General features: G+C 43.6%; 2 protein-coding genes across 5 annotated transcripts in view; one reads left to right on the forward strand and one right to left on the reverse strand.

Annotated features, from left to right (window-relative positions):
• Positions 1-1,548, reverse strand: part of LOC113429857 (GTPase IMAP family member 5-like) — a 6,134-nt gene extending 4,586 nt beyond the window's left edge. Inside the window, 2 exon segments of the mRNA XM_087948498.1 lie at positions 53-95; positions 1,405-1,548. Of these exon segments, the coding sequence (XP_087804624.1) occupies positions 53-89 (37 nt within the window). The 5' untranslated portion in view covers positions 90-95; positions 1,405-1,548.
• Positions 1,549-5,328: 3,780 nt separating this feature from the next.
• Positions 5,329-21,270, forward strand: LOC148128715 (vomeronasal type-2 receptor 26-like). 4 transcript variants are annotated; one of them, XM_087948492.1, is made up of 7 exons: positions 5,329-5,875; positions 6,012-6,256; positions 6,662-6,950; positions 8,191-8,985; positions 14,401-14,613; positions 18,492-18,618; positions 19,626-21,270. In XM_087948492.1, the coding sequence occupies exons 2-7, from the start codon at positions 6,042-6,044 to the stop codon at positions 20,384-20,386; spliced, it is 2,400 nt and encodes a 799-aa protein (XP_087804618.1). In that variant the 5' UTR covers positions 5,329-5,875; positions 6,012-6,041; the 3' UTR covers positions 20,387-21,270. The 4 variants fall into 4 exon arrangements, with proteins under 4 accessions (XP_087804618.1, XP_087804617.1, XP_087804619.1 ...); XM_087948491.1 differs by having other exon boundaries at positions 19,476-21,269; XM_087948493.1 differs by lacking the exon at positions 14,401-14,613 and having other exon boundaries at positions 19,476-21,269.
• The last annotated feature ends 206 nt before the right edge of the window (positions 21,271-21,476 follow it).

Below are 21,476 nucleotides of genomic sequence, written 5' to 3' on the forward strand. Positions count from 1 at the left end.
TATGCTTCAACACCCACTCCCGAGGCAAACCGTCCCGCTGTGGTGCCCTCACCGTCTTCCATGGCTTCGGCCCCTCCGTGGTCCTCCATGGGCCCCTGAAAGAGAAGCAAGGAGCAGGTCAGAGAGGAGACAGGGCAGCCATTTTGTCTGGAATGGTCGGCCATCTTAGATACCCCAAGAGCCACACAGGTCCTAACCGGAAGCCCCCATTCAATTCTGGAGCAGACCGAAGTCCAGTTCCTCCACCATAGAGTCTCCTCCTAGCCCGGCATTTTTTTTTTTTTTTTCTGCTGTCTGGAAGTATGGTTCCCCACCCACCATAGAGTCTCCTCCTAGCAGGGCATTCTTTTTGTTTGTCTTCTGCCGTCCAGAAGGCTGGTTCCCACCACCACCACTACCATAGAGTCTCCTGCTAGCACGGAGAGAAGGAAAGAAGGAAAGGAAAGGAGGAAGGGAAAGGAGGAAAGAAGGAAAGGAGGAAGCGGAACGGAGGAAAGAAGGATACGGAAGGAGGAAAGAAGGAGCGGAAAGGAGGAAAGGAAAGGAGGAAAGAAGGAAAGGAAAGAAGGAAAGGAAAGGAGGAAAGGAAAGGAGGAAAGAAGGAAAGGAAAGGAGGAAAGAAGGAAAGGAAAGGAAAGGAAAGGAGGAAAGAAGGAAAGGAAAGGAGGAAAGGAAAGGAAGAAAGAAGGAAAGGAGGAAAGGAAAGGAGGAGAGAAGGAAAGGAAAGGAGGAAGGGAAAGGAGGAAAGGAACGGAGGAAGGGAAGGAAAGGAGAAAAGAAGGAAATGAAAGGAAGGGAAGGAGCTAGGAAGGGAGGAAAGAAGGAGGGAAGGAAAGAAGGAAGGAGGGAAGGAAAGAAGGAAGGAAGGAGGGAAGGAAGGGAGGAAGGAAAGAAAAGGGAGGGCAAAGCGAACAACCAAAAAGGAGGAAGTCTCCTTCTTCCCAGCCCATTCTACAGACCCCCAGTCCAAAGGGACCTTGGAGGTCACCTAGCCCAACCCCCTCCCCACCGCTCAAGCAGTCCTATACACCCCTGGCATAATCAGAACATCACAGAGTTGAAAGGGTCCCTGTAGGTCAGCGAGCCCAACCCGCCCCTCCTCTGCCCTCCCCTCAATTCCTTAGGACTGCCCAAACTCGCTCTCCTCCCCTCTTGAGGCCAGAAATGGGGAGGAGTCGTTGGGGCGGAAGTGCAGCCCCCTCCCTCCCTCAAACTGGCCAGAAACTTTGCAGCCCCCTTCTTCTTCTTCCCCCCCCCCTCATGGGAAGGAGGAGGAATTTGGGGAGGGGAGGCTGGGCAGTCCAGTTAGAGGAGCCTCCCCACACACCCTCCTCCTCCTTCCCCCTTTGCCTTCGGGAGGGGGGGAGGGGGACTTAGGAGAGAGAGAGCAAGAGAGAGAGCAATCTGAGTGCCTCCTTCGGGGATGGAAAGTGGGGAGGACTCTTCGCGACCACCGCTGCTTCTCTTGATGGGCCACCAGTCGCTCCTCTGTCTCTCCCCGCAGGATCGCCACGCAGAACTCGAGTTGGGAGCGCCGAAAGGGCGGGAGGGGAGACTCTCGGTGTTCTGTACAAGGAATTAACATACTTGCAAACCTCGTTGCGATTGGCTAAATGCCGCTGAAACCGGATTGGTCGGGCAAGCCGCCCGGATTGGTCCGTTAAGAATCTCCGCTATTGGTTGAGCCAAGAGCGGGAGATTCAAACGATGTCACATGGCGGGCCGCCGTGGCTTGGAAATAAAAAGCCGGGGTTTTCCTTCCTTTCTCAAGCATGTACTGGAGCACAATAAAGAGCTGAACTTTGTCACTGCAGAATCTGAGGGAGGTTCAGGGGAGAACTTCCAAGCGGTGGACCTGGGATACGGGCCTTCCTCTGCTCCTCCCTGCCAGGGTGGGCCTGCCTGTCCCTTCAGTTCCCCCTCCCACTCAGCCCCCAGTTCCCCTTCTGGGCCAAGAAGTCCATATTAATGTCCCCCAGTGAAGAAACATCCTCCCTGAACAAACGGATGCCAATAAACCAGGAACAAAGGAGTTCCAACAACACCTTTTTTGGGATAGAATGTCTCAGCCCTAGAAATTGGGAAGGTCAGAGGGGTACCTCCCCCCCCAAATAGAAGATCACCACAACAGAGGAAGAGCCACCAGATCTCCAGAAATCATGTCGCTAGAAATCAGGTTGCACCATCCACCACACTGTGGGCATCACCGCCATCTTTGTAGGGTTTCCCTGTGATAAGATGGGTGGCCAGTAAATTGGATCGATGGATGGATGGATGGGTAGATATTTAGATAGATAGATAGATAGATAGATAGATAGATGATAGATAGATAGATAGATAGATAGATAGATAGATAGATAGATAGATAGGAATGGATGGATAGATATAGATAGATGATATAGATAGATAGATAGATAGATAGATAGATAGATAGATAGATAGATAGATAGATAGATAGATAGATATGGATGGATAAATAGATATAGAGATAGATAGATAGATAGATAGATAGATAGATAGATAGATAGATAGATAGATAGATAGATAGATAGATAGATAGATAGATAGATAGGGATGGATGGATAGATAGATATAGATAGATGATATAGATAGATAGATAGAGATAGATATGGATGGATAAAGTAACACAATGCTGCCAGCCAATCAAGATACAAAAAGAGCCAAAAAACAGACAGAAGATATTAGAGACACCAATCAAGCAGAACACAGCAAACTCCGAGACCAATAAACACAGACCAAGACTCCCAACCAATCAGGATGAAGAAAAAACTATTCTGGCACAGCAATAGGCTGCCCCAAATTTAAATCTGAAACCACTGACTCACAGACGGACGCAATACAGAAGCCTGATGATGGCAGATGAGATTCTGCAGAAACGTTGATACAACTTTAAAAGAACAACTACAATGACGTGGGAAAATACCCGAACAAAGCCGAACGCCATACATGTAAGTACCCGCAAAAACTTAAGAAAACGAATATATATATATATATATATATATATATATATATATATATATATATATATATATATATATATATATATCTTGTTTCTCCAACAATACAGCCTCCCCCAATAGGAAATCCCAGCATGTTTTATAGGCATGAAATGAAATTAAGCCCCTCCCCCCAAATTAAGGCCTATATTAAAACATTCGAAATGGGGGGGAATGGTGGGAGGGCTTGCCATTAGGAAATACTTTTGCTGCACACCCGGATATGGTGCTGCCTGCATTGACCCCGATACCGCCTGCCTGCCTGAAGATGCAAGCGTGGGGGAATTAAGTCACCCCCGAAAAAGATATATATATATATATATATATATATATATATATATATATATATATATATAGATAGATAGATAGATAGATAGATAGATAGATAGATAGATAGATAGAGATAGATATAGATATAGATATAGATATAGATATAGATATAGATATAGATATAGATATAGATATAGATATAGATATAGAGATATAGAGATATAGAGATATAGAGATATAGAGATAGATATAGAGATATAGATATAGATATAGATATAGATATAGATAGATAGATAGATAGATAGATAGATAGATAGATAGATAGATAGATAGATAGGGATGGATGGGTAGATATAGACAGATGATAGAGATAGATAGATAGAGACAGATATGGATGGATAAATAGATATATAGATAGATAGATATATGGATGGATAGATAGATAGATAGATAGATAGATAGATAGATAGATAGATAGATAGATAGATAGATAGATAGATAGATAGATGATAGATAGATACCGTGTTTCTCCAACAATAGGGCCGCCACCAATAGGCCCAGCATGATTTCTAGGCATGAGGTGAAATTAAGCCCCACTCCCAAAATTTAGGCCCATGCGTTTCCCCGCCATTTCTCACATCGTTCGTTAGAACTACACGAGATGAAGAGAAATGGGGGAAGGGCGAGGGTGGGTGGGGAGAAAAGTTGCCTTTAGGAGTGCCCTGCAGGTAGCCTAGGCTAGAATACCCCGATCTACCGATAGAACATCAGCCAATAGAAGCTCCCGAAGGCAGAGTCCCCAGCCGCTTCGGGATGAGGGTGGCTGCCCGTATCCCCTTGCCTTTAGGCCGTGTCTCTTGGGCGATGGAAGCTCCCCAAGGGCAGTCACCGGCCACTTTGATCGGCTGATAGAAGCGGCCTCCTGGTGAGGGGAGTGTGCGTGGCGCTTGTCCCGAGACCGCTTCTACCGGCCGATCGAAGTGGCTGGTGACTGCCCTTGGGGAGCTTCCATCGCCCGAAAGACACTGCCTAATGGCGAGGGGACACGGGCAGCCATGACTTGCCCGAAGCGGCTGGGGACTCTGCCTTCGGGGAGCTTTTGTCAGCCGATAGAAACAGCCTCGTGGGAGAGGTATGTGCATATGGGCCCCTCTAGGTGGGGAGTCACCCCCAAAAGACGGACTAGCCATTTATTCGGGGTCAAAAAAAAAAGAAAAAGTAGGCCTGGCCTTATTTTGTGATAAACATAGATAGGTAGATAGATAGGTAGATAGGTAGTAGATATGGATGGAGAGATATAGATAGATGATAGATAGAGATAGATAGAGATAGATATGGATGGATAAGATAGAAGAAGAGAGACAGACAGACAGACAACAGACAGATAGATAGATAGATAGATAGATAGATAGATAGATAGATAGATAGATAGATAGATATGGATGTGTAGATAGATAGATGATAGATAGAGATAGATAGAGATAGATATGGATGGATAAATAGATGATAGATAGATAGATAGATAGATAGATAGATAGATAGATAGATAGATAGATAGATAGATAGAAGATAGATAGAAAGAAAGAAAGAGAGAAAGAGAAAAGAAAGAAAGAAAGAAGAAAGAAAGAAAGAAAGAAAGAAAGAAAGAAGAAGAAAGAAAGAAAGAAAGAAAGAGAAAGAAAGAAAGAAAAAAGAAAGAAAGATAGGGATGGATAGATAGCACCTGCAGAACTTACAGTCCATTCTTTATTTAAAAACTAAGAAAAATCAAAAATAAAAAGAATCTTGGTGTATTATAGGAACATGGTAAGATAACACAGGAATGGCAAGAAAATAAAAATAAAAAAATTCCATCCATTCTATTATTTTCTCCCTATGTACGCAACGATCTAGTCCACAAGTTGTCACTTTCCTGATTCTTAATGAGCTTTAATCTCAAAATTAATACTGCTAGAAAAGATGGGAAATGAAATTTCATTTCAGGTACAAGCAATTTTAAAACCGGCTGCAAGTAAGATCAATATATGGGATTATGACATAAAACAGAATTCCAAACAGGGTCTCCTCTTAACCTTGGGCAGAGTTCAAGGGTGCCGATTGTCATTAGAAGACAGGCAACACTACAGTTAAATGGCATTAACTTAGAAGTGGCACCAAACTCCATAGCTCTGTGTGACCTTCCCCAGCAATCTCTGGAGACAAGAGGCCATGTTGAAGGACAGCAGAAGTCAATTCCCTGGGTGCTGAATTCTCTTCCCCAGCATCACTTTCTGGACTTGCCCTGACTGGGAGGAAGGACCACAACCACAACAAAACAGTGACCCCAGGGGTATATCTGTAATTTTTACTAACATGGTTTATTCCAGTCTCTCCTCTGCAGATGGAGCCCAGAAAAAGTTCAGGATCCCAAGAGGAGAAGTTGCTTCTCACTGTAATTATGACCATCTGGGCCTTTGAGACCTGTGATGCTATATCTCCAGTTTTAGACTTCGATGTAGATATCAGATTGAAGCCACATGCAAAGGATGTTATATTAGAAAAGGATAAATTCCTTGGGTGAAGCTCTCTGGGACCAAGTTTTGGGACAGGTACAGGCTCTGCTCTTGATTGCACCTTTCTCTCCTTTGCAGATGAAACTGAGTGATTCTCTGTTTAGATCAGGAAAGCCACTGGCACTTCTCAGAGTCTTTGAATTTTTCCAACTGTTCCTGTTGTTTGTCTTAGAAACAGGAAGTGGATTGATTAATGCCATGAATGATGGACCTCCTGCTTCTGCTGCTGCTGGTGTCTCCATCAGTCTGTGGGAAGCTGAGAAGGAAATGCCCATTGAGTTTGGAGCACCAGGATGGGTACAATCCATGGAGCTTTTACAGGCCCGGAGACCATCTCATTGGTGTGGTCACAACTGAAATATATGTGTCGCCTATAATGTGGCCTTTCAACAGCCCTCCTTCTATACCTTCTCCTTCGTAAGTCATGCAGGGTGATGGAGTTGCACTCCCTCCATGTGCAATTCTAACACTCTCCTTCTTTTCTTCTTATTTCACTTATTTTTGTACCTCAGGACCTGTCTTCCCTCTTTTGCCTTACTTTGTGGAAGAGAGTAAAATCCAAAGATGGAGTTTTTAAAAAACCTGAATGAAATCCAGATGATTTTCCTTTCTCAGTTCATTCCTGAGTTCATCACTTGAATAATGACCTTTGTTTAAGTAGTGACTGAAACAATTGTAGTTGCCTCTCTCATTTGCATAATTGATCATTCGATTTTGATCAATGTTGGCCTAAGGCTTAGTAGGTTTGTGAAGGATTATATATTTTAAAAATATTTGTTGTTGCTATTGAATATAATAACATGAATATTGTTTTTACAATAGGGAGATTTCTGATCTAACAAATACCCTAAGATCAATTTTTGTTGTTCAAATGGTCAGCAAGAATTCCCAGCTCCTGCACAATCTCACCCTGGGCTACAACATCCATGACAACTATATGAGCCCATTCCGCACTTCAGATGCCTTGCTGGACATTCTTTCCACTGGAGAATCCAATGTCCCCAACTATGGCTGTGGGAGGAAGGAGAACCTCCTGGCTTTGATTGATGAAGCTCTCAGGGACATCTCCATCCAGATGTCAACATTTGTAGGCACCTACAAAGTCCCACAGGTTTGTGTGTGTTTTTCTCTATCTGGTAAGGTGAGTGGGGTGGTGGGGATGAACAACAGATCCAATATCTTCATAGAATTCAAGAGCTGTTTGTCAGAATATTAGGGAACATATAAACTATGTTTTAGTCGATTATGTTCATCTTCAAATTCACCATTAAAGGCCTGAAGAGCCATAAGGTCCCTATAGAGGATATTCTACTGAATATTCAACTATTGAAAAACTATCCAGGTTTTGAGGTCCTCCATTAGCATGTTCATTTTCACATATCAATAATATCTGCCTTATCCAATTGGAATCAAGTTGGCAAGAGTCCTGTCTATGTATAAAAATTATTGAGATCACAGGATCTGAAGAGTATCTTTGGGGTGGATAAAAGGAGTTCAGCTCCTGCCCTCGGAGATACAGTAAGTTATGAATTTATAACATTTCTACTTTGTATAAATTCAGGGTATATAATTATTGGTTTAAAATTAAAGTGAGTCCCAAAACAGGCAAAATTTCAATTAAAGACTTATTGGATTGTACAACTGACAATTTGTGTTAGGAGATGCGGTCTCTTAGTCTCTTTTACATCTGGAGAAGAAGCTGAAAAATTGTTCCACAAAGAATTTGGGATATAGAAGCTGAGAAAGAGGTTTCAGTACTCAGAAATAGCATATAAAACTGCCCTATATCTTAGATCCAAACATTGTATCTGACATCTGCTAATTTGAATCTAATAGTTGGAATTGGAGGGGTGACACAGAAATTCACCTTGCATTTTTAATTGTTTTTTATTTAATATGATTTTGCGTTCCATTTTTATATACAATCTTGTTAAATATTTAACTGTCTAAAATATTTAAACTGTGACTAAGGAACAAATTATTCTGATATGTTCATCAGAAAAAAAAATTGGGTTTGTCAATAACTAATATTTTGGAGTTGATCTGGACCACATTATAACATATTATTTGTTCTGTTGCCAGAACAAAGTAGACTCGAGACCGGAGTTGAGTTCAGCTCTTTATTAACTGTCAGTAACTTCAACTAAACTTGAGCCGCGGCAGCCTCTTTTATAGTGGCTGCTTGCGGCTCACAACCAATGGTATCTTTTTAAACCTCCCGCCGTTTAGGCGGCCAATCAATATGCATTGTTAACCACCAATCGCTAGGCGGTAGTGGTTGTCCAATCAGAACATAGTATTACGAGTATGTAAATGTCTATATACAACATTATTCTTCATTACTTTTTCAGATCTCTGATAGATTTCCTTCAGAGGCTCTGAGTGATAAAAGGAGATTCCCCCTTTTCCACCAGATGCTCCACAAAGAAGGGATCCAATACCCAGCAATCATCCAGCTCCTCCTCCATTTCAGATGGATCCTGATTGGCCTCTTTGCTTCAGACACAGAGAATGGAGATAATTTCATGAGGACTTTCCCTCCTATGCTTGTCAGGAATGGAATTTGTGTGGTTATATCACAACGATTCACAATAACTGGACAAACAGCACCCCTCAGGGAGGCCCTCTCTAAGTGGAGACAAGTCAATGTCTTTGTCCACTTCATAGAATATATTCCCATCTGGTATAGAATTATTCCTTTCCATGAAGCACTTATGCATTTGCCAGGATCCATTGAAGGGAAAGTCTGGATCCTCACAAGTTTTGCAGCGTATCCAATAAAGAAGCACATACCTCTCAAATACATCCATAGTATTTCGACTTTTGGTTATCTGTCAAAAAAAAGGCCAACAGATGCTGCCTTTGAACCCCATTTCTTTGTGGAAGATCAGTTTCAAGATCATTATTTCCGCTGTTCCCTTTCCAAGCACGTCTTTTCTGTCAAAGGCCGCAGAAGATACACCCAGAAAGCCCCACTGGAGACCCAGGAGAAAAGGAAAAGGAAACGGATCATAAATGACCCTCATCGCTACAGTATCATTCAGACTTTGGCCCAGGCCATGAATGCCGCTTATTCCTCCAGATCGAGGAGGGGAAGGAAGGAGGGAGAAAAGAGGTTGGGGGCTCCGAGGCTGCAGCCATGGCAGGTATGGGGGTCCCGATAGGGATCCATTAATCTGAGATCCTTTGGAGAAGGAACCCAAAGGAGAAGGGGGGGAACATCTCAACCTTCTTGTGCTGCAAAAGGTCAAGAGATTTGCACCATCTAATTGCTCCTGTCTGACGCTCCGGAATAACAGGGAGCAGATCTGAAGTTTCTGTCTAGCCTCTGTTGGAAGAAATCTCCTTCTGGGTTCAGTTCCAAGTGGGGAAGAAAGACGCTGGAAACATGGTGACTGCTTGGAAACATGCTTTAATGGTGGACAGGAGCACATGCCTTGGTTGAGGAAAGAAGGGCTGAGATGCTGAGAGTGCAGTTGTTTGATGCCCTCTGTTGGGATTTGAATTTGAGCTTGTATTCTGATCGGTTGTCAGACTCCCATGGGGCCATGCAGGGCCACCTCTGTAGGCTGTCCTGAGTCCCAGGCTTGGTTAAGCCTTTCTGGATGATGGTGATGTAACGAAAGGGCTTTGGGCAATTCCTATATAGCTTTACCTGGAGTAGATCTTTGTTATGTAAAATAGAGTGGCCTAGGCCAGAGTAATGGTCCATTAGCAAAGGTGGGAGGGGGGGCGGAGTTTCAGCCTCTCTGAGTTTCTACTTTTCTTTTTAGGGGAAATATATTCTCCCTTTTTAGTATATCCTAAAATATTTCATTTTCCTAGGAGTGGGGAGGGTTTTAACTACTCCCAAAACCTCTTTTAGTCCTTGGAAGAGTGTTGAATCCTCCCTTGTCCAACTGAGAGATTTTGTAAGTTGGAGAAGCTGCTCTCATAATCTCCTCCTTGTCTTCTCTCAAGACTCAGTTTCAGGTTGCAGTCAAGTACGATTTTGAGATTGTTTTCATAAACATATATACATGTACTAATAATTCAAGATGGCAAATGTCTCCAACACAGTTTCCTCCTTCATCCAGTCCACTTTTATTACAGTCAGAAACCAGCATTACAATAAATAATAATAATAATGGAGAAAAACAAAAATAAATGACAGTCAATGGGCAGTTAGAGTCTGCCTAATGTTGAGTCATGTGCGAATATGTGGCAATATAAATGTCCTAAATAAATAAATACATAATTTTGCGTTACGGCAGAACAGAATTTGGCTCCATCCAGAGAAACTTTTTCCTATTGATCTGAGAACTGCAGTTGCACGTAAAAGAGTTCCGAATTTCCCGGATATTTTATTAGGAGAGGCTTCACAAAGTGAATCCCTGAGTCCTGATAAGAGATGCCGCATAGCAGGCTGTGAACTCACTGGTGGGATTCACATTTTTTTACTACTGGTTCTGTGGGCATGGCTTGAATTTGTGGGCGTGGCTTGGTGGTCACGTGACCAGATGGGTGTAGCTTTGTGGCCATGTGACTCCGTTGCAGCTCTCAGAGGTTAATTCCCTTTGGACTTTTGGCTGGATTATTTGGTATAAATATCTTGTTGCTCTAAAGCAAGCTTGTCCAACTTGCAGCATGTGGGCCGCATGCGGCCCAGGTCACCTCATAATGCGGCCCAGGTAGCCTCATAATGCGGCCCAGGTCACCTCATAATGCGGCCCAACGCCCACCCCAACCTTCATGAAAGATCCAGCAAGGAGGAAAAGGAGAGGCAGGCGCGAGGCGGGGCGAGGCGAGCAACAGAAAAGGCGGGCAGCCGCAGCCCAAAAGTCCCGCCCCGCCACCTCCTGCTGTTGCCGCCGCCGCCGCTGCATTTGCAGGAGGAGAGGTAGGCGTGAGGCGGGCGAGCTTTCTTCCCCCCCCTCCCGCCCCACCCCGCAAAATTTGGCCGGAAAATTAATAAAAAATAAATAATTTGCAGGAGGAGAGGTAGGCGTGAGGCGGGCGAGCTTTCTTCCCCCCCCTCCCCCCCACCCCGCAAAATTTGGCCAGAAAATTATAAAATAAAAAATAAATATTTTTTAATAAATAATAAATAATAATTTTATTTTATTTTATTATTAATAATTTAATTTAATTTAATTTAATTTAATTTAATTTAATTTAATTTAATTTAATTTAATTTAATTTAATTTAATTTAATTTAATTTAATTTAATTTAATTTAATTTAATTTAATTTAATTTAATTTAATTTAATTTAATTTAATTTAATTTAATTTAATTATGTGCAGCCCAAACCAAATTTTCATCTTCTAATGTGGCCCAGGGAAGGTGAAAGGTTGGACACTCCTGCTCTAAAGGCTGCTCAAATAAACATTCTTGGGAAGAGCAGCCCCATCTTGTTGGATTTCCAGATCTTTGAGACCTTGTTTGAGTTCACTAAGTGCACTAACTCATCCCCCATCCTTAAAAGCCCTTCCCTGCAGAAGCCACGGGGGCTGAGTACCAATGAGTAGTTGTGTGTTCATTTCCCCCACAACAACAACCCTGTGAATTGAGTTGGGCTTAGAGACTGGCCTCAAATCCCCCAGCCTGCTTCATGACCAAGGCGGGTCTTGAACTCACAGCCTCTTGCTTTCTACTTCGGAGGCTTAATCAGTAGAGCAAACTGGCTCCCTTATATACTTATCAAACTTGGCACAATCCTTCATCCAGTGCATCACTAATGTTCTTATATGAGATACTATAATTTATCAAATCCTAAAACCCAGATATTTTTATACTGCTTTTTAGTCATACAGTTTTTTCTAGGAGGAAATCATAAATATTTTTCTGGAAAGTTGGTAATGTTTAAATAACATAAAAGTATATTTGCCTGAGAATTGTTATAAATCTTGTATAATAGCGATTTATCAACCCTATTATGTTAATGACAACATAGAAAAATTGATGACTTAACGACAAAATGTTGTATCTTCCCACTTTCATGACAAAGATTTAAAAAACTAAAGATTATTTGAGTACCATTTTAAAATCAGTTTTTATCCACTTAATTGTCATACCATCCACCCCTCACTTAACTGGGTTTCTGATCACATCACAAAATTGTTTGTTACTCTTTCCTGAGATCAAGTTATATCAGCACAATGTATTTAGGAAATGAAATAATATGTGAGGATGACTTTATTTTATTTATTTATTTATTTGATTTGTCAATTGTTTACAAGATAATAAGTATAAGTGTATACATAGTTATGAATACATGAAATGGGTACATATAAGAAAAATAAAAGAAAAATAAAAGAAACAATAGGACAGGGACGGTAGGCACGTTGGTGCGCTTATGCACGCCCCCTACAGACCTCTTAGGAAAGGGGTGAGGTCAATAGTAGACAGTCTAAGGTTAAAGTTTTAGGGGTTTGGGGAAGAAACTACAGAGTCGGGTAGAGTATTCCAGACATTGACCACTCTGTTGCTGAAGTCGTATTTCCTGCAATCAAGTTTGGTGCGGTTAACCTTGAGTTTGTATCTATTGTGTGCTCTTGTGTTGTTATGGTTGAAGCTGAAGTATTCATTGACAGGTAGGACATTGCAATGTATGATTTTATATACCATGCTTAAATCAGACCGAAGACGGCGTAATTCAAGGTTTTCTAGTTCTAGAATTTCAAGTCTGGTGGCATAAGGTATTCTACAACGAGTAGAGGAGTGGAGAACTCTTCTTGTGGAACTCTTATTTCTGGACTTTCTCGATTATGCTAATATGAGATACGTAATGTGGGTTCCAGACTGATGAGCTGTATTCGAGTATTGGTCTAGCAAATGTTTGGTATGCTCTAGTTAGTAGTGTGATATTACCAGAGAAAAAGCTACGTAGGATTAGGTTAACAACTCTTAATGCCTTTTTGGCTATGTAGTTTCAGTGGGCTCTAGCACTTAGATCATTAGAGGTGAGTATTCCAAGGTCCTTTACAGAGATTGGATCATCAACAAGATCTTGACTATTCAGCTTGTATTTTATTTTCTGATTCTTTTTGCCAATATGTAAGACAGAGCATTTATTTGTTGAGATTTGAAGTTGCCATTTGTTTGACCATTCTTGATACATAGTCAAGATCTTTTTGAAAGGTAGCAGTATTGTCTGTGGTATTAACAGCTTTACATCATCAGCGAAAAGAATGCAGTTGCTCTTAATATGATCACAGAGGTCATTTATGTAGAATATGAAGAGAGTTGGTCCTAGAACACTGCCTTGGGGGACACCACTATTGACAGGTACAGAATTTCATAGGACACTCCCAATTTTGACCATTTGTTGTCCGTTTCACAGGAATGCTTCTATCCAGTTATGCAGTTGTCCAGAGATACCATAGGATTTTATTTTTAGGAGTAGTTTGTCATGTACCACTGAATCAAAGGCTTTACAGAAGTCTATGTAGATTGCATCTATTACTTTGCCCTGATCGAGTTGTGTCGTCCATATGTTTTTGCAGTGTAAGAGTTGCAGATTACAGGATAGTTTTTTTTCTGAAACCAAATTGTTTATTGGAGAGTAGGTTGTTTGTCTCTAAGTGGAGGATGATGGATTGGTTAATAATTGATTCCATGACTTTACAGGTGACGCAGCATAAGGAGATTGGTCTGTAATTTTCAACCAGACTGGGCTCTCCCTTTTTGAAGATGGGGATGACCATGGGTTGTGACCATAGGGTAGGCAAGGAGCTGGTTCTGAAAGATTTTTCAAAGATTATGCTTAGAGGTTTGGCTATGGCAGTGGGTAGCTTTTTTAAGAAGTAGGCACATATTCCATCTGGTCCAATAGATACAGATGGTTTTAGATTGGGAAGTGCTTTTTCAACATTGTCTTCTGTAAAATCGATATGTATTAGATCATTGTAGTTTTCTGTGGTTCGGCTAGGAAATACTGGGCATGATCCATTGCTGTTTATAAATACTGAGCCGAAGAATGTGTTAAAGATGTTGGCTTTAATGGTGTCGTCCTTGCATAGAGCACATAAGTTACATCCCCACCTTTGCCACAATCCATTTAGAAAGGGCAGTGATAGGAGGGAATGACTTTTGGGGGGTGGAGGAGAGATTCTGCCTGGGGAAGAACCAGATAAGAGGAGGAGACCTACAACTGCATAAAAAAAGGGTCGGTGGGAGATTTGTACTTTCTGACTCCCCAAATCCTGTCAGTGCAGCATTACAGCGAAGTGGGCCTAGCTCAAGTTTCCTGTCTGGGCTTCCTGGGAGAGGATTACCCTGACAATTTTCTTCTTGACAAATCCGTGTTTCTGATAACCAACCTGTTACATTCAGGGAGTTCATAAATCTCCTTTTTTCTGTTGTTCAACTATATTTTGTCAAAATCTATATTGTTAAAATATGATCGACAAATTTTTGTGAACTTTTTCCTTCACTTGTAAGATATTGGTAACATCTATTTTCCTAATGAAGCATGTGTGTAAATTGGACAACTACAGAAGAAAGATTCAAATGTGAAAAAGCGTCTGGGATAAGAAACAAAGTTTTCTGCTTTTAAAATTGCTGCATGTTCCCATTCTAGTTCCATCCTTTCCTGGAGAAGAATGAGTTTGTCAATATTTCGAAATTTGAACTCTACATGGACCCAAATGGAGAGGTAGCAGCAGATCTGGCCATTTTGGGCTTCTTGGTTCTTCCCAGTGATGATCCCAGGAGAGAAACTCTGGCGTATTTTGTAAGACAGAGACTTTCTATCAGGCAAGATGTTCTTTCATGGCTAAAGTTGCTCAACAAGGTAGGAAAAAGTTTGGTGTCTTCTCTCCATTTTCCAAAGCCTGAGGTCCCATTTCAAGAGGGCTGATGCTATTCCTCAAAGGTGGTTGACCTTCACCGAGAATTGAATCTGGGCAGTAGAAACCGGATTTTTCCCCTTAGGCTGCTTGGGAGGCTTCCATATTGTTCCATTTTGTGGACCACGTACAATTAAGGGTCTCCATCAAACGGGTGAGAATCCCACAAGGTCTGGGGAATGTGTCCCTAGTAGCTTCTGGTTTTTTGCTCCTTGTGCCCAGAAGTTCTGCTGACCGGGGCCTGAATCCAGGCTTGGATTGTATCGGATGGGGTTGAATCATGATTGGACGGAGGTCCTTTTGGCCCCATTGGAGGAAAGAAGCTTCCTCTCGTCCTGCTTGGGGAAAAGTGTCCCCTGAAGGGGCAGGTTCATAATCTGGGAGGCTCTTAAGGAGGCCGGACCTGGCCAGAGCTCTCCATGCCTCCCTTTCACCCTCCCTGGGATGGAGCAATGGGCCTTCTGCTCTTAGGAAGCAGCTCCAAGGCTTTCAGTTCACCTGAAATTATCAAGATTGTTCTGATATCACACCTTAAAATTAAGGGTGTGAAAAGAGGGGAGAAATGCATGTTAATGGGGTCATGAGAAGGAACCAGCTAGTTATCATTTAATGCAGAAATCTTTTCTCAGTTCCATCCAGGGGTGGGATTCAAATTTTGTAACAACCGGTTCTGTGGGCGTGGCTTAATTTGTGGGTGTGGCTTGATGGTCACATGACCAGATGGGCATGGCCAGGTGGCCATGTGACTGGCAAACCAAATACAAGTGGTCCTCGCTTAATGGGCAGTTGCTTAGCAAGTGTTCTAATTTATGACTGATCTCCCCAGAGCTCCTTGACCTGGTTTTGGAGTTTTGACAACCATAAACACAAACACACAAACACACACCCGCACACAGCCTTCTGATCCTTCTATTCTTTGATTCTGTAAGGATTTCCTGCTGGAGCAGGGGGTTGGACTAGATGATCTCCGAGATCCCTTGCAGCCCAGCCCTAGATTGCTGTGCTGCTTCAAAGAGTCTTCTGAAGCCAGGGTTTGTGTCCTTCCTTCCTCTCCTTTTTTTTCTCTCTCTCTCTCCCTCCCTCCTTCCATGTATTTATCTATCCATCCATATATCTCATTCACTTTCTCCTCCCTCCATCTCTTCCTTTCTTTTTCTTTCTTTGTCCCATCCTTCCATCTCTCCCTTTCTTTGTCTATCCCTTTCCTTCCCTTTGCTTCCTTTCTCTTTTCTTTCTTTCTCTTTCTGTTTTCTTTCTTGTCTCTCTTTTCCTCTCTCATTCCCTCTTTTTCTCTCTTTCTCCCCTCTCTGTATCACTCTCTCTCTCTCTCTCTCTGCCTCTTTCCCTATCTTCCCCTCCCCCCCCTTTGTGTGTGTGTGTGTGTGTGTGTGTAAAAGAGAGGCATGGATAAGTCTGACCAGATCAGGTCTCTTTAAGAACCTCCCCAAGTATGAACCGGCCCTTTCAGGGGACACTTTTCCCCAAGCAGGACGAAGCTTCTCTCCCAATGGGACCAAAAGGACCTCCACCCAATCATGATTCAAATTCATCTGAATTCAGGCCCTGGTCAACAGAATTCCCTTTTTTTCTTTGCTATTTTGGGCACAAGGAGCAAACAAACCTAAAACTCTTCGTGACACATTCTCCAGCCCTTGTGGGATTCTCACCAGTTTGAAGGAGATACTAAACCATAGGTGGTTCACAAAATGGAGTAGTGCGAGAAGGTAAGGGTGACGGTGGGGGATAGCGAAGCGGCCGGGACCCTATCTTCCCCTCTCTCTCCCCCACTCTCTGTGTGTGTGTGTATCTGTGAATGTGAATGTGTGTGTTTCTCTCTGAAAGCCGCGGCATGGCAAAGCCAGCAAGCTCTCCTTGGTGCTCTTCGCTACTTCTTTCATTTCTTCTTTTTTGAATCCAGACTGGCTAAACAACGATTGCCAGACTGCGGTGGAAGCATCCATTCGGGTGACCCTCCTCCTCCTCCTCTTCCTCCTCCTCTTGCACCCGGCAGCTGTGGATGGATCAGGAGGGTGCAGTTGTGTGGGGAGATGCTCGCTCCTCAAGTGAGCATCCACCCGCCCCGTACTTGGTTTTGCTGTGCTTTGGCATTTGCTTGAGGAGCATCTCCCCGTGCGCATGCACCCTCCCAGCCCTGCCACAACGGCTGGTTATGAGAGGAGGAGGAGGAGGAGGAGGAGGAGGAGGAGGAGGAGGAGGAGGAGGAGGAGGAGGAGGAGGAGGAGGAGGAGGAGGAGGAGGAGGAGGAGGAAGGTCGCCCGAAGGGATGCTTCCACCACGGCCTGGCGATCATTGTTCAGCCAGTCTGCATTCGAAAAAGAAGAAATTAAGGAAGCAGCGAAGAGCGCCAAGGAGAGCTTGCTGGCTTGGCCATGCCGCGTCTTTCAGGGAGACCCACACATACAGAGTGGGAGAGAGAATCAGGAAGATAGGGACCCGGCCGCTTCACTATCCCCCGCCGTCACCCTCACCTTCTTAGGCCAGGAGACGGAGGGGTAGGGCCAGCCGCTTCAGCAAGGTGAAGAGGAGGCGACCAAGCACAGGCGAGTAGAAACCTGGGAACGGCATCTCCTAAAGGGCTTTGAGGTCGGATGACCTGGAGCAGCCGAGATCCGAGTGAGCATTGCACCACAGGTTCACCTGATCGCCCACTTCTTTGGTGTTGGCTTTACGGAGCCGCAGCGTGAGGTCTGGGCTGACATGTGACAGCAGTGCCTTTAGCTGTGCTTGCTTGTAAGTGTCCAAATAATCTGGTGAAGACGGCAGAGGAGTCACTCAGGTAGACCTCCCCCATCCGCAGTCTTCCTCCTGCACAAAAAGGCCATTCCCTGAGCTACGAAGGCAAGGAGCTGAGGCTTGACTCACACAATCCCTAGGACTACCCCAAATGGTCCCAATTCGGCACAAAGAGGGCAGCTCCCCCTGGCAATCCCCATTTCCCTCAGTGCTCTGACTTCCTGTGGCTCACCTCCAGTCTGAACACCAGGTTGGACCACCAGAAGGCCACTTCCCCACTTATCAACGGCGCTCCTGTGCCGGCCACTGCAGGACTCTCCATCTCTTTCCCCAAATTCTCCATCAATTTCGAAATGATGACACCTGTTGCCGACATGGGTACGACCGGGCTGCCGGTCCCCATTATCCCCCCACCCCACTTGCCTTTTGCCACTGCCACCTGGACCCCTAACCCCCAGCAGGTAAGGCCCAGCACCTGCGGTGAATCCCAGCTAAATTTCGCTGTACCGGAGGACAGGTGGAAAGGCTCATGTTCTTCAGCTGCTGGGAAAGCAAGAGAGTCTTTCCCGGCACAGCAAAAAGTTTGCAACTTCCCCTCCAATAGGGAAACGGGTGGCTCTGTGTGGCACGAATGCACGATAAGGACTGACTGGGCGCGGAGGGGAGGGGCAGGTGGAGAGGGGCGGGGCCAGTCAGTGGTGCAATTTGCTGGTTCTCTGAACTGCGCAGAATCATAACAACCGGTTCTATAGAGCTGGACAGAACCAGTACAATCCCACCCCTGGTTCCATCTCTCCAGACTTTTCTATTTAATAAAGTCCTTTTTTTTTTTTTTGGAAATGTGAGATGCCAACAACAAAAGAGAGGAACTAATGGAAGAATCTTCTAGAAGTTATATCTCCAAACATTTGGAAACAGTGAGAGATTTTGTCTTTACTTAAGTGAAGACCAGAGGCTAATATCTAATATCTTGCCTAATATCCATTTTTACCTCCATTTTCCATGGACGGAGAGTCCTAACACATTTCCTTTGGCAATCCTGTTTTTTTTTTTTTTTTTTTTTGCTCAGTCCTTTCCTCAATCTGAATGTGTGGAAAGTTGTCATCCTGGATTTGTCAAGAGGGCTCGAGAAGGAGAGCCAGTTTGCTGTTACGACTGCGTTCCTTGTCCGGAGGGGACCTTCTCCATTCAGAAAGGTGGGTGACACCAGAGGAAAAAAGGAGGCCTGGTGGAACTGGATCCATCCAGAGCATTGTCATGAAAGTGTGAATTAAAACACACTTTTAAGCTTAATTGGTTTCTGGTTTATTTCTGAAATGCCTCATTTCTTATCTAAACAGAAGAGCAAAAAGACTGTGAAGGAAGGGCTGGATAGAGAGAGGTGGCTGTGGCAGATTGGACAAGCTTTACTACTGCCAGAGAAAATATTTCTTCTTTTTAGCTTGGATGTGTCCTTCCTTCCACATTTACTTCTCTAGGAACACCTGAGTTCCTTGAAACACGAGGAATTGTTTTAGGTCCACCTCCTGAAAGGAGGATTGCAATGCAGTCTACATGGGTTCCCTTTGAGGAACACTGAAAAGGTGTTACTGATGTACGAGATACACAATATGGTGGCATGGATAGTTATGCTTGTATGTGTCTGCACCCGTATCACCACTGCTCCAATGGCCATTCCAAATTATTTGCAACAGTCACTTGATCTGCTACCAGCTCTGAGGCAAGTATGACAAGAATTGCCATCTTGCACGTAAGTTTCTCTAGAAAGATTAATTGATTCATTATTTTCCTTTAGTAATGGAGGTTCCTATCAATATTCTGAACATTACAAAGGAAATCTTTCAAGTCCAAAGCTTCCCTCAATTTCATAGCCTATCAAAAATATACTGTAGCTATCTTGTTTTAAAAAGTGATAAACTTATTTTTTGACTCTGGAGATATTAAGAAATCCATCCTGGAAAATGCTCCTGATAATCACTTGTTCCCAAAGAATGTACAATATATCTTGAAATGCAAAGGACAAAGAAATATGGGGTTGTTGTTTTTTTCTCAGATACAGAAAAATGCACCAAATGTCCGGATGACAAATTCCCAAATAAAAAAAGAGTCCAATGTATCCCCAAAGTTATAACCTTCCTGTCTTATGAAGAACTTCTGGGCATCATCCTGGTTTCTTTTGCCCTATTCTTGTTCCTAACCACAGGCCTTGTTTTAATCGTCTTCATTAAATACCGAGAAACTCCCCTTGTCAAAGCCAACAACCGGGACCTCTCCTACATCCTCCTGGTCTCCCTCCTGCTTTGCTTCTTGTCTCCTTCTCTCTTCATTGGTCAACCAAGGAAAGCCACCTGCCTTCTCCGACAAACGGTTTTCAGCATCATCTTCTCAGTTGCCGTTTCTTCTCTCTTGGCCAAAACCATCATGGTGGTGCTGGCTTTCCTGGCCACAAAACCAGGAAACCGAGCAAAGAAATGGTTGGGGAAGAGCTTGGCCAACTCCATCATCCTGTCTTCTTCTGGTGTCCAAGTTATCATCTGCTCCATCTGGCTGGGAGTTTCTCCCCCCTTCCCTGACTCTGACCTCCTCTCCCAGCCTGGAGAGATCATCCTGCAATGCAACCAAGGGGCCGTTGTCATGTTCTACATCACCCTCAGCTACATGGGCTTCCTGGCTGCCGTCTGCTTCACGGTGGCTTTCCTGGCCAGGAATCTGCCTGGGGCCTTCAACGAAGCCAAGTTGATCAACTTCAGCATGCTGGTCTTCTGCAGTGTTTGGGTGACTTTTGTGCCCACCTACCTGAGCACCAAAGGGAAATACATGGTGGCTGTGCAGGTCTTCTCCATCCTGGCCTCCAGTGCTGGTCTGTTGGGCTGCATCTTCATCCCCAAGTGCTACATTATCCTTCTGAGGCCAGAGCTGAACACAAAGGAGCATCTCACAGCCAGAACAAATGTAAAAACTTGAGATATAACATCCTTATGATAGTGGAAGAATTGTTAATGTTTCTTTTATTTGATTTCCATTTTGATAGTATGCAGGAGTCAAAGAAAATGATATCTATATGTTTCAAAATGGGGAATTGTTGAACGACTGGAATTCTCCCCTTTCAATAAATATTGCTAAAGAGACTGCTGTAAAATTCAGAGGAATTCAGCTGTTCAGCAACTGCTACTGAACATGATACCTTATAAAAAACGATTGACGCACTTGTTCCCACTGACAGCAGCTAAACATGTGGGTGGGTGGTGAGAGAATGTGTAGGAAAAGAGGTAAGGAGGAAGCTGTGGGAACCAAACACCAGCCTGGTTGCCTGATCCTCTCCCTAAAAATGCCAGAATGATGTGAAATGCCATGCTTGACTGGCTCCCAGCTGAGGAGGGAAATCTTCATCCCTCTTATATGAGTCTTTCTTGATTTCCTGATAAAATCTCCTTTGCAGAAAGAATTCAGCAGAATAGCTGTCTGGGATTTCAGTTTGGGATTGTATGTACTTCACAGCAAAAAAAAAGGAAATAAAAAAATGAAGTGTGTAAAGAAATTTCCACTGTATATTTTTTTTCTTTCATCAACCAGAGAAATAAAATAGCCGTTTTCAGGCTCTTTAATTTTCCACTCTACAATTTGTACCTAAAGCATTTCTCTGCTCCTCCTCCAAGCCTGTCTCGTCTGTGAAGGGCTGGAGAAGATGTCCAGAGAAAGGGGACCTTGGGACTCTTCCCAGGAGGAGGTTGCAGGGATCCTGTCTCAAGGCAGCCGCATCATTGACCAGGTCACAAACCTCCAATGCTGCATAATGTTCATCCAGGTCCAAGAAGGGGCTGCATAAGTGGGGGGGGGGGACTTCTAGGTTTCTAGGAAGAGACACCCATGGAAGCTGCTCTGCTCTCCAACCACAGAGATTGCTGATCAATTGGGAATCAATTTTTATGTCTCATAAAGGCTCCTAACTGCGAATAGGATCCCTTTGCAAATTCCATTTTAAGGAGATAAGAAAAGCTCTGTTGGATCAGAAGGTCAGTCTAAGATTCACACAAATCCCTCTGGTTCTTGGACA

Source organism: Notechis scutatus, unplaced genomic scaffold, assembly GCF_049901735.1.
Source record: "Notechis scutatus isolate UNSWTSFEM ecotype Mainland unplaced genomic scaffold, rNotScu1.2 NSCUCTG115, whole genome shotgun sequence".
NCBI lineage: Eukaryota > Metazoa > Chordata > Lepidosauria > Squamata > Elapidae > Notechis > Notechis scutatus.

Bases quoted from the DNA above. Each gene is read 5' to 3' on its own strand.
- LOC148128715 (XM_087948491.1), top strand. From the start codon at position 6,042: ATGATGGACCTCCTGCTTCTGCTGCTGCTGGTGTCTCCATCAGTCTGT. The intron at 6,257-6,661 runs GTAAGTCATGCA...TTTTTACAATAG, and splicing joins CCTTCTATACCTTCTCCTTC to GGAGATTTCTGATCTAACAA. The intron at 6,951-8,190 runs GTTTGTGTGTGT...TTACTTTTTCAG, and splicing joins GCACCTACAAAGTCCCACAG to ATCTCTGATAGATTTCCTTC.